Genomic DNA, 12,703 nt, shown 5'->3' on the forward strand with positions numbered 1-12,703 from the left:
GGCAAAGGATCTGTTAGTTAGAAGGGGTTTTATATGACTTAGAGCAAAGGATAAACCCAGCTCAAACAAGATGTTTTTACCAAGCACAAAGATAGCACAGGCAAACAAGTCAGCAAAGTTGCAGGTAGAAAAAAGATCTCAAAATTTTCCACTGCAAGAAAACTGAAAAACAACTTCTAGCTTAAACTGTAATGTACTAACTTTTAGTGATTGGAGAATAGCAACATGAATATGGTAGTTATAGTAGTTATGATAGGCTATAGATAATAGTAAAAGTATAGATTGGTTCTACTCTATGAAGATGCTAAGCAAAGAAAAGTACAAAATGCATTGTAACCAAAACCAAAGGGTCTCCAGGCCTGCCTGCAGCTGGAGCTGACAGCTGTGGGCACAGCTCTGTCACCCACCACCCTGGGCTGCTGTAACCTCTTGGATGGAATAAACTGCATTTTGGAGAGCCCTGGAGTCCCACATGCCTCATTCCGGCTGTCACAGGGGAGCCCCCAGCCCCAGCCCATACTCACTGGTGCAGGCGGCGGCGGGCGGGTCGAAGTCTGCCCGGTAGTAGCCGTTGCGGCAGGCGCAGAGCGGCGAGGCCTCGGCGCTGGAGCGGCTGTTCGGGGGGCACGGCACGCACAGCCCCGCGCCCTGGCTGGCCTTGAACGTCCCTGCGGGGCAGGCTGCAAGAGAGAGCACAGCAGCTGGGTCCTGAGCTGTTCCTGGACAAAGGGGAAAGCAGGTCCTGTCCTTGGAATGGGGTGGAAAGGAAGGAGAGGAGACACAGAAAAGCTTCACACTTGTAAATGGGGCAGAACCTACCCGTCAATCGAGGATGGCCAGAATTTTCCATGTTGGCTGTGGATTATTCCTGAAGCCACTAGCACCACATGGCACCAATCTTCAGCCAAGCAGAGCAAGGGGGCTGCAATAGCTGCTTTGCTCCCTACTGCTTGTACCCAGGCAGGGATATGGCAGGGGGCTGTGGGACCCCCGCCCCCAGAAGCACCCATGGGGACATGGAGAAGCAGGGGCAGGACAGTGCTCCTCTTCTCCTATCAGTCCCTTTCCACCACCCCCAACAGCCTGGCTCAGGACCCACAGCTCTTTTTTCATGCAAAATTTAAATATTTAATTAAAAAGTCGGTGTGACACCCATGACAGTGTGTTATGGGTCCACATCCTGTTCATCCCTCGCAGCCTGAGGCTGGAGCTTCCCAGCCTCTGAGTTCATTCAAGCAGGAAATGGCATCTAATTCATAACAGAGAAGATGTTCCAGTTACAGTGAGGGTTTAATCAGCCACAGGGGAGGTTTCATTAATCAACCATCTCGCTGCTCTGTGGAGAGAGGGCGAGGATGGAGTGACAGGGATGGGGTCCCTCATCTCCGCCCCACCCCACCCATCCTCAGCGATGGGCACTGATGAATGATGCTCATCCATCCCTGACATCCAACAAAATCTGACACAACCAAAGGCTGCAGAAGGGAATATCTGTATTTTGGCACATGTACCCAAGGGATCAGACTTCCATCCAGCCAGGAGAGACTGTTCCTGGCCTCACAGCAGGGTGGTGCCATCCCCGAGGGCACAGCTCTGCAGAGAAACACCCCGCGTGTCTCATAAACACGGCGATGATTGAGATAATGGAAAGTGCCTCTTAGCCCCTGTCTGCTGCATCAGGATATGAGGCATCTCCTAGCAGCCATGAAGAGGAAATTAATAGGAGCAAGCAGGAGTAACCACTTTGATGCAATTTCCTTGGGAGATAGTGGACCATCTAATCTTTATTGGAGCCCTTTAACCTGTCATTCAAAACTCATGAAGGCCTCCTGCTCACACAGCCTTCCCAGATATTAACAGATGATAGAAAAGAATAAATCAAAACAATATTTTACAATTTTATTATTCAGAAGATTCCTTCCCCCAGCCTGAGGCACACAGCTGGCTGCAATGACCTGTCTCTTTCCAGTGGCCCTGACAGCTGGGTGGGAATGTGACATTCCAGAGGAGCCAGCCACCATCTCCCACTGCCCTTCCTCTTCCCCATCACAGGAGGACTGCTGAGTCCTCCACATCCCACCACAGCCACCCCATGCATGTGGCATCTTGAGGAAGCACTCAGGGCCATAACCCACCACCTCGTGCAGTGGGCAGTGTGACACACAGGGCCACCACGCAGTCCAGAGGGTCTGAGGGGACCTTCAGGATGCTCCACAGCAGAAGGCAGAGGGATGCAGACCCCTCCCCAATAGACACACAGAGCCCTATTCCCATAACAGCACAAGGAGGCACAGAGTTACACAGACACACAGAGCAGGAGACAAAACCACAAGTGGACACCAAAGCTTTGAGGGCATCTCCAGCTCCTCACCTCTCCTTCCCCACCATGTCCCAGCAGCCTCGTGCTCCCACAGGAAGGGGGAGCATCCATGAGACAGGCAAAGGGGGACCTGTGGGCTCTGGAGCTGGAGGATGTGTCAGAACACACCTGAAACAGGCCAAATTCTCTGGAGGAGCAGGAAGGGGAGGGCAGTGGAACCAGGGAACAGCCACCCGAGTTTTAAAGGAAGAGGATGGAGGAGGGAAGGAGGATGATGACAGGACTGCAGTGCTATGAACAAGGCTCAGTTTAAAGCTTGAGGGCATGTTGGTGGGTTGGCTGAAGAGGTTTGTTAATGTTTAATTACAATTAATCCAAGTGATGCTTTGTCAAAACACCTGAACATGGCACCCTGCACCCCAGTGTCCACAGGTTTCCCTTATCACTTCACTTATCCACAAATTCCTGTAATCTGCAGGCACGTGGCTCTTAATTGCTATTATTACCAATTAGCTTTTCTCTCCTGTAATTACACTGTGCTTGCCTAAAGCCTCCCACAGTTTCAGGGAGGTGGATGCCTTCTCCTCCCTCCCAAATACGCCGTGGGTGCAGCACTCCCCTCTGGCTGCTGCCCCTGTGTCCTCTCTTTCTGGGGGAGCTGAACCATGAACCTCATACCAAAAACACAGCACCAACCCCCAGGGCCCTGCAATGCCATGGTGGGATCCATAATCCTTCACATGGCAAACTTACAGTCCAAGAGCAAGGCTCAGATGGAGCACTCGAGCCCAGGAGGGAGCAATAAATCACCCCACTAATGGCCAGTGCAACATTTGCCCTAATTTAAGGGCTGCTCCAAGAGCTTCCCAGAGCTGGCAAGGTCTGCATCCATGACAGGGTGTCACACAAGTGCAGGATGAGGCTCTGCCTCAGCTTTCCCTGTGGGAACAGGCTTTTTCTGCCAGTGCCCAGGCTATGGCACAACCTGCATCTCTTCAGCCCAGAGGAAAATTAATTGATTGTTGATTATGGGGGCTGGATAAGATTAATGATGTGCTTAACTATCCATTTCCTCACATTTAGGCACCAGGGGTGTGTTTGTAAATGCTGAGGCACAGAACTCCTCCGTGTTGCTCAGCAGGGAGGATGCTCAGCACTTAACCCCCCCACAACCCAAAGCTGCCCACGGATCCATCATCCTGCCTGCACACCAGGAATGGGCACATCCCAGGTGTCAGTTTGCCAGCAGGACTCCTTTTCCAGGGCTGATATGTCTGGGGGTGGCAGAGAACATCCTTGAGGGGCTGGTGAAACTCGGGCTTCTTGCAGTGAAATGTCATCAGTGGAAGTTTGGGGGGAAAAATAGCTGCAGGTCACTGTCACATCCAAAGGGTGATTGTAAGGACATGGCCACAGGCCAGAGCTGAACCTCTCCTCTACCCCCCTCAAAGGCTTAGAAGAGGGATGTGCCACATCTCTCATACAAGGAAACACCCAGTGAAGGCACCACAAAGCTGTGTCCCCACTGCCACCTCCCTCTGCAGCTCCAGGAACCACAGAACCTCAGAATCTGAGAATAACAGAATCTGGGAATCATAGAACCTCAGAATCTGAGAATCATGGAATCACAAAACCAGGGAATCTGGGAATGCCAAAACCATGGAATCACAGAACCACAAATATCCTGAGTTGGAAGGGATCCCCAAGGATCATCAATCCAGCTCCTGGCCCTGCAAAAACACCAGAACAATCCCACCCTGTGCACCCCTGAGAGCATTGTCCAAAAGCTCCTGGAGCTCTGGCAGCCTTGGGGCTGTGCCCATTCCCTGGGGAGCCTGGGCAGTGCCCAGCAGCAGGATGGATTATGGAAGCACTCATGACACACAGCAGCACTCTGAGGGCTTTTCACTGCTCAACACTCTCCTGTATCTTGCATCATTGTATCCTAGGTGCCAGGAGTCCTAAAAAGAGCCAGAGATAAGCAGGATCTCTGGCTCATCCATCCCTGCTCCTGCCCGAGGCAAGCCACCATCACAGCCTCTGTGGAAAGGGTGCAAGTGTGGGGATATTCCAGCATGGGGGTATCCAAGCGTTTCCCTCTCAAACTAAATCCTCTCAGTTAGCACCTGGAACTTGCACTTTTTAATTACTCTCTCAGGGAAGCTTAAGTCAAAAGAGGGAAAAAAAGAAGAAAGGAAGAAAGAAACGAGACATTGCCTCTGCATTAACTTGCTCTAAAGCTCCCAGGGGAGGCAGAGTGGCATTTTTCCTTCTCAGATTTTAAAAAAGGAGCTTCTCCAAGGAATTAGAGATTCAGCAGCGATTCAGAGAGCCCTGACCTGCCCCAACCCTCACCAGCACCCAGCAAACCAAGTCAGCAGTGCCTCATCCATCCCATGCCCTTCTGTCCCTGCTGTGGCAGAGCTAACCCCATTTTCCAGGTATCCCAAAATCCACACTTCTTTTCGGTTCCCTTTGGGGTCCAGTGCTTTTCCAGGGCAATCCCAGTGTCTTTAAGCAGACCTGTGGCACTCTGGCACAGCAGGTGGTGAAAAGCCGTGTTAGAAGCAGCAATGCTGCACAAGATGATGCCCTCAAGCAAGCTGGAGGTGTGGAGAGCACTGTCAGGTGCAAAGGCACTAAAGAGCCTGGATGATCCAGCCTTGCTCCAAAAAGACCTGTGGAAGCACCAGCAGCACCCCTGGGAGATGGGCAGCAGGGTTTGAGGACAGAACAGGTCAGGAAAAAAGGAAAAACTGTGGCTCATTGCATTTACAGCCTGCCAGAAAGAGATTCAAGGCCCCACTTTCTGCAAACAATAATTTATCTTTAAGAAAAAATACTAGCATCTCAACCCAACACCTGGTGCACGAGGCTCATAATTTTTTTATGAAACCCCCCCCAAAAAAGGGAGGAGATGCTTGCTAGAAACCCCTTGTGCATTTTGTAGACACCATTGACACAGAATCTATCTTTAAATACATTAAAAAATAAAATAAGGAAAAAACCCCCAGTTTTTTAGCCTTCAAACTGGTTAGCCCCAGAGATGGGTGCTTTAAAATGCTCTCCTTGCCATCCTGCTGTCACCCTGAGTGGCCGAGGTGGCAGCTGGGACACCCTCCCAGACACTGTCAGCTGAGAGACACCATCCAGGCAAATAAACACCCACACGAAATTGTGTGCTACAGCAAAGTGTCACTGAGAGGATGCTGTGCCTGCAGGGGCAGGCACTTGGCACAGCTTCCAGGGCTCCTGCTTGCCCCCAGGGCAGTGCCAGGGGCACTGCTGACACCGTGTTCCGGGGGGGACACACAGGCCCCCCGAGCTGCCACCCACTACAGGCATTAGGGCTTCAGTGCTTTGATATGATGATGATGACACAGGCAGCAGGCTGGGGGGAAAAGCAGCAGAATTGGGCAGGTTGTCACCTACAGGCAGGGGCTGTCATCTCCCACCTTCAAAGGGTGACAAGGGTGCTGCTTTCCCACCCTGCTTTCATCTCCCTCGTTATCCTCCCTGCACACATCCCTGGTGCCAGAGGTTTAATTGCATCCCTGCATGGAGCTCTCCTGTCATCCCTTCCCTCCTGCCTCTCTGCTGGGGAGGGGGCTGGCAGGTTGTTTTGTGAGGATTTTGCCCCCATCCCTGCTTTTTAATGATCTTTTCTATTAAGCCAAGTGTTTCTCCAGGAACATCTCAGCCTGGCACAGGGAGCCTAGCAGGCAGCCAGCAGTGCCAGGGGTGCTCTGCCATGCCACCCACCACCAAGCACCCACAAATTCATCCTGAGAGCTTTCCATACTGGGAGCAATGCCTAGCCAGGAGAGCTGGGAGGGTACCTGCGTCCTGCCTATGCCAAGAAAAGAGCCTCAGCCCCTTAAACACCCCATCAGCCACCAAATCCCAGCGTCCAGGCCTCAGTGTAGGGAGCAGAGTGCAACCCAGGTGGAGGAACAGGGAAGTCCAGGCATTCCAGCCCTGAAGTATCCTCCTGCTCCCAAGGAGGGAGCTCAGCACAGGACCCAAGCCACGGCAGACACCACAGCACATGGGGACAGGATGTCACTGTCATATTTTCTGAAAAATCCCTTTGCCAGGATTTCTTCTCCTGGGAAGCTGAGAAGCCTCAGAGAAAAATGAAAACAATATTTATCTGATTTGCTTCTCCTGTGTTTTGCTGCTTTGGAATGTGTCTGGACATTGTTTATCCAACATGTGAATTGTTTTAACTTAATGACCAATCAGTGCCAAGCTGTGTCAGGACTCTGGAAGCAGTCACAGGTTTTTCATTGGTATCTTGTTAAGGCTTCTGTGAGTATTCTTTCTCTATTCTTTAGTATAGTTTAGTATAGCATTCTGTCATATAATATAATACCATAAAATAATAAATTAGCCTTCTAAGAACATGGAGTCAGATTCATCATTTCCTTCCTGCCACAGGGGACCTCGAAAATACCACAGACAGGACAGTCCAGCAGAGCCCTGTCCCAAAATCTCATTCTGGTGCCAACTTCACCATTTTGTAGCTGAACACACCAAATTTTGGATCCCCCAGAGATGCTCCTGCCTTGGGGCCATCTGAATCACAAACAGCACCTGCCCTATTGTGTTCCCTTCTTTCAGCACTGTCTAGGCAGAAACTCACGAGATAAACTCATGAGATAAACATGAGCTTCCCAGCATCGGGGCTGGCATCCTGCAGGCACGGGCTCCATCTCTCCCTGCTCCACATGATGCAGCTGCTTAATTAAACCAGCCCTCCACCTCGGGAGGAATAGGCTTAGATCCGCCTTGGGACGCATGTAAATTAAAGTCAGAGCCAGCCAGCCATGGTTTATTCATGGAGGGAAGTAAAATTCAATGTGGTTTTACCTTTCTCAGGGTTTTTTTTTCTCTGCTTTTCTTCTCACGGATGAGAAGCGAATTGGAGCGGGGCAGGATTTCAAAGGTGCTTGCAGGGGAGGGAGCTGTGCAAGGCATATTAGAGGCAACAGGACTGGATGCATCCCTGTTCACCTCTCCCAAAAACCCACCTCTCAACCCAGAGGAGCAAATACCTGATTGATGGAGCAAGGTGCCCACAGACTGAAATGCTCACCAGAATAAGCCCCACGTGCTTTGCTGGAAGCAAAACACAGTCCATGCTCACCCAGAAGCAGTTTTCCTCCAGAAAGGAGGAAAAACTTGGGAAAATTAGGGGTCTCTGGATGCAAAGGAGCTTCAACACCAACTGTTTAGGTGACATCATGGCCCTAAACAAGGAGCTGAAGCCTCGAGCAGAGCAGGGAAGCAGCTGGTCCAGGCTCCCACGTGCCTGGCTGCTCACTGCCTGCAGCAGCCCAACAGGTCCATGCTCACCCACTTAATCACCACTCTGGGCTCCACTCTCTCTGTTTTTCACGGCTGGGAGGATTTTGAAGGTCTGAAGGGAAAATCTGTCCCAGATGGATGGGAAGAGAAGAGCAGGCACGCCCTGGGCAGACGGTGCCGTGGGGCTGCCAGCTTGCCATGGAGCAGGGAACTCACTTCACTCTCCAGAACAGCCAGAGGGGGAAAAAACCCAACACTTGTCATGGCCACTTTTCCAAATCACTGTTCTCCCACTCAGGTTTTGTTCTGTTTTAGTTTCCACTTGGCTCCAGGCTCACTGCCCAGTCCCATGCCACAGCTCCCTGACCACAGCTCCACTTCCTTGCCATAAACCAGCCACTCTGAGTGATCAAAGTGAATAAATTAATCAAACTCCAGACAATTCACAGACATACACAGGGAGGGTCACAGCAGAGCGAGCAGCAGACACGTGGCCATGGCACTACCAGGCACAGGCAGCTCACCATCCTCACTGCCCCAGCTCATTATTCTGAGTCAACAAATGAAAGAGGGATGAAGCTGTCATCAAGGATTTGATGCTATTTAACCTCCTCATATTCTTCTTTAAAAACAGATTTAGCAGCTGCAGCCTGACACAGGCTCTTCCCTCTGCCATTCCTGCAAGCAGGAGCTTCCAGTGCCTAAAGGGGCTCCAAGGGCCTGGAGTGACAGGACAAGGAGGAAGGGCTTCACATGGACAGAGGGCAAGGTTACTGGATATTGGGAAGGAATTCTTGGGTGGGGAGGCCCTGGCACAGGGTGCCCAGAGAAGCTGTGGCTGCTCCATCCCTGGAAGTGCCCAAGGCCAGTGCCCCACCACCATCTGTCATCCACAATGAACCTCACAACGAGTTTGGGGTAAAAAAATGGGGGACTGAGATTCAGGCCAGGACTTCTGTCCCAAAATCACAACCCCCAGAGATATTCCATGCTCAACTCCAGGCATCAGGCTCCATGAAGAAATATTTTTTCCCCTCATGAACCACAGCAATGTGAAACTCCAGAGTTGCCAGACAGAGACTGGAAGAGCCAATACTTCCATGTGCCACCTTACTCAGGACATTGTGTTCACCCCTCAATGCCTGCATGAGCCATTGAGCCACCTCATCAACAGGGAAGCGAAAGGGCACAGAAATTCCTGGAGCATCTCCAGGAGAAACTCTTCCCCCAGGTCCAGAGCTGCTGGCAGGGGCTGTGGTTAGAAGCCCCCTGAAAAAAGATGCAGCTTTCCTTTGCAACTAGGGATTTTGGGAACTACCAATGTCACTCCATAATTCCAGCCCCTCTTCTGACTGGGAAATTGGGGTGGCATTGCCACAGGGCCCCCCAAAGCACAGTCCCCTCCTGGCTGGGAAGCAAACATCTCCCATCCCTAACAGAAACCAATTAAGCACCTCCCTCCTTCTGCAGCTCATGCCACGCAGTGTCCCCTCAATCTAGAGAGCATCAAGTGCTCATTAATTACACCTGAAGTGGTTCCTCATTAGTGCTGACACCGTGAAGGAAGAGTCACCCCAGGATGGGGCTGGGGAGAGTTTCAGCCACAGGGCCAGGCTGGCACTGCTGGAACAGGCAGGGACATGGGGACACAGAGGACACACAGCTTCCCTGTGTCCCTGCCACAGCACTGCAGGACATCGTGCCTCAGGTCACACTGAGCTGGGGACATGTCCCAGCATGGAGCAGGACATGGACATTGCCATCCTGATGGAGGTGAGCCCTGGGGGCTCTGGTTTGGCTGACTGCTCAAGGATTACATCCAGGAATAGAATTGCCATGGGAGGACATCCCAACCCAGGCACATTCCTCATCCACCCCAAGAGTGCCACGCAAGGAATTAATTAGAAAAACAATTAAGAGAGCTTCCCAATGAATATTTATAGCAGTGCAAGCCATAATTACTATTCCTGGGAGGAAAGGTGCCCTCCTACCCAGCTGCAGAGAGGAGAGAGGACACACAGCACCAACAAGGGTGGCACCTTTGAAAAGCCCTTCCAGCCAAACCATTCCATGGTTCCCACACTGGGTCACCCCTATGCCACAGTGGGGAGGGCAGGCAACCTGCTCTGGAGCTCCTGGACAGGAAAGGACCTCCTGCAAGCAGTGTGAACACTCTGGCACTGCCCATTTTGGTGCCACCACTGGGGACAGGACAGATGTTCAGAGCTTCAGGGTGGAAGAACACTCACTGACCCCACCTCTGAGCCCAGATAGCTTCTCCTTGCCTAAATTTCCACCTGTGTCTATGCTGGTGATAGCAACAAGCAGGCACAAAGGAGTGGTCTCCTCCATCTTCAACATCTGCTACGCATAAGTCAAAGCCACCTGAGATTGCAGGGATTTACTGTACATAGGCAGCTCTGGAAGATTTTCTTAGCTGTGAAACATAATTTGCACCTTGGGCTCTCTAAGAATAAGTTGTCTTCAATAATAACACACGATTTAGAGCTCAGGAGCAGATCCTGTGTGAAGCAGGAGATCTGTGATAATCCCAGGTCTCTCCTGCCACCCCCCTGCAGCACTGCCACCCTCGCTTGCCTGGTGTGCTGAAACAGAAGTCCATGGCAGAACCAAGAGATTTGGGTTTAGCCAGAGAATGACCAGAGAGAACCTTTCTGCCATGCCCAGAACCATTTCAAATTCCTGTTTTGTATTAGTGCAAAAACCATAAATATCAAAGTAATCCCTGCTCATGAGGAGGGTGACCAAGTCCCTCTGCACTATGGACAGGAGAAATGTCAGTGAGTACCAACCCCTACAAAGCTATGTCCAGGGCCAGGGCAGATGTGTTGAGCCTGGATGCAATATGTACTATAATAAAGTACAAAATAAAAAATAAAAGCGTAAGTCAGTATCGAGTCTCTCCTCAAGGGCAATTTCCTCTCTGGGCTGCAGACCCAGGAGAGAAATTCAATTCATAGTTCCCCCTGTATATAATTTTCCAGGATGTCCCTGCTTTTACAGACAAGTTTTAGGCAGCAAAGTCCAGAGACCAGACCTGAGGCTGGAGCTCTCCACCTTCAGCTTGGCACACAGTTCTGTGCCCTGCAACTCTCCCCCAGCACAGCAAGGAGATGGCCACCATACACAGAATATCACCATACCATTGCAGAAGGCTTCAACCCAAGCAGAGCAACACCACACCACCTCAGAAGGCTGCAAGCATCTGCCCTCCTTGTTCTTTAGCCCAGCCTTTTATCCCCTCCTGTTGATGCACTGCACCTGTGTGCCCTCTGCTCCCTTTGGTGGTTGGTCAGTGCCCCTGGGCACTCCATGGCTCATTGCTGTCAGTGCTGCTCACCTGCTGCTCACAGCTGTGCCCATTGAGGCTCAGCCCCACTCCCAATCACCACAAACTGTGTCCCTACAGCCCCTACCAGAGCATCATCCCAGAGAGGCCCCAGGGAGGGAAGGGATGAGACAAGACAAGGACAGCATTATCCCAGGAATTGGTCCCTGCTCACAGGGGTGGTGCTGCTGGGAGCCCAGCCATGCCCAGGCAGGATGCAGCCACACTGAGAGCACCAAGGTGACCAGCCCCTACCCCAGCTCACAGCTCTCCTGCCTCAAATCCATTTCATACCATAAATGTGACACAAGCAGATGAGTCCTGGGCTGAACACAAAAACCAAGTGATGAAGCTCCCTCTGTGCCATTAATGAAATTTTCAGGGCTGCTGCTGGAGCCTAGGGTGGGAAAACAGCAATTTCCCCCTGGGGTGGGTGCAGAACTGAATTTGGGGTGCCCACAGCTCTGGTTTGATGCTCCCACAGCAAGGCAGGGCAGTTCCTTGGCCGTGAGTGCTGCTCTGGCTGAAGATGGATGGGTTTTCCCATGGCTCCTCCAAAGAAGGGCCTGTCTGAGAGCATGAGCCACGCTGTGATTTAATCTCCCCACTCCCCTCTGCACACATCCCCTGCCATCTGAGGCACCAGGCGTGACAAATGGCCCCTTGTACCACACTCAGAGCTGACACCACGGCACCGCTCCATTTGTCACCACCCGAGCGTGCGGCGGGGCTCGAGGGGGGAGCAAATTAAAACCTCCCATTCTGCTCTGATTACTTCTCCCTCATCCTAGCAGGCTCCATCCTTCCTCAGCAGGGTCCCAGCTGGCACATCCAACCCCCACCAACCTCCTTAGACAGCCAGGGGAAAGCAGGGCAACTCCTTCCACCTGGGCCATGGATTTTTCACCACTCTGGGCCTCTCACTCACTAAAACATCATCAGTGAAGGGCTGTTTCCCCAAGCAGGAGTTGCAGGGGACCCACAAAGCCCAAATGCAACCCAACTGCAGCCCAATTCAGCTTCCAAATGATGCTTTGCACAGAGGAGTGGGGATGAGTTATCTCATGGCTTGAGGGGGAAAAATCCATTTTATTATTATTATTATTATTATTATTATTATTATTATTATTCTAGAATCACAGAATCATTAGGTTGGAAAAGCCCTCCAAGGTCATTGACTCCAAACATCAACCCAGCACTGCCAAGGCCACCACTAAACCGTGTCCCCATGTGCCACATCCACACAGCTTTCAAACACTTGCAGGGATAGTTATTCCATCACTTCCCTGGGCAGCTTGTTGGCAGCCCTTTTGGTGAAGAAATTTTCCCTAATTCCCAATCTAAACCTCTTGAGGCCATTTCCCCTTGTCCTGTCCCTGTTCCCTGGGAGCAGAGCCTGACATCCCAGCTGTCCCCTCCTGTCAGGAGTTGTGCAGAGCCACAAGGTTCCCCATGAGCCTCCTTTTCTCCAGGCTGAGCCCCTGCAGCTCCCCCAGCCTCTCCTGGTGCTCTGGCCCCTTCCCCAGCCAGGGTAAAAAACTCCTTTTTTTATGTTTTAAATTATTACTGTTATCCTGCTGGGTGAGACACTGGCCCCATGGGCTGTAGGGTGCAGCACAGCCCCAAACACGGGTGAGATCCCCACCCCTTGGCAAGCAACCCACAGCAAGAAGAGCCATTCCCAAAGGAGCTCTCTCGTGACTGAAAAAAAAAACCAACCAACA

General features: G+C 51.6%; 1 protein-coding gene across 1 annotated transcript in view; it reads right to left on the reverse strand.

The window, feature by feature from the left end:
• The window catches only part of EPHB1 (EPH receptor B1), a 79,779-nt gene that overhangs the window by 30,624 nt on the left and 36,452 nt on the right, over positions 1-12,703 (reverse strand). Inside the window, exon 4 of the mRNA XM_077183746.1 lies at positions 525-680. Coding sequence (XP_077039861.1) covers positions 525-680 — 156 coding nt within the window. The remainder of the gene's footprint in view (positions 1-524; positions 681-12,703) is intronic.

The sequence above is a fragment of the Agelaius phoeniceus genome, chromosome 10 (genome assembly GCF_051311805.1).
Source record: "Agelaius phoeniceus isolate bAgePho1 chromosome 10, bAgePho1.hap1, whole genome shotgun sequence".
In the NCBI taxonomy this organism is placed as follows: domain Eukaryota; kingdom Metazoa; phylum Chordata; class Aves; order Passeriformes; family Icteridae; genus Agelaius; species Agelaius phoeniceus.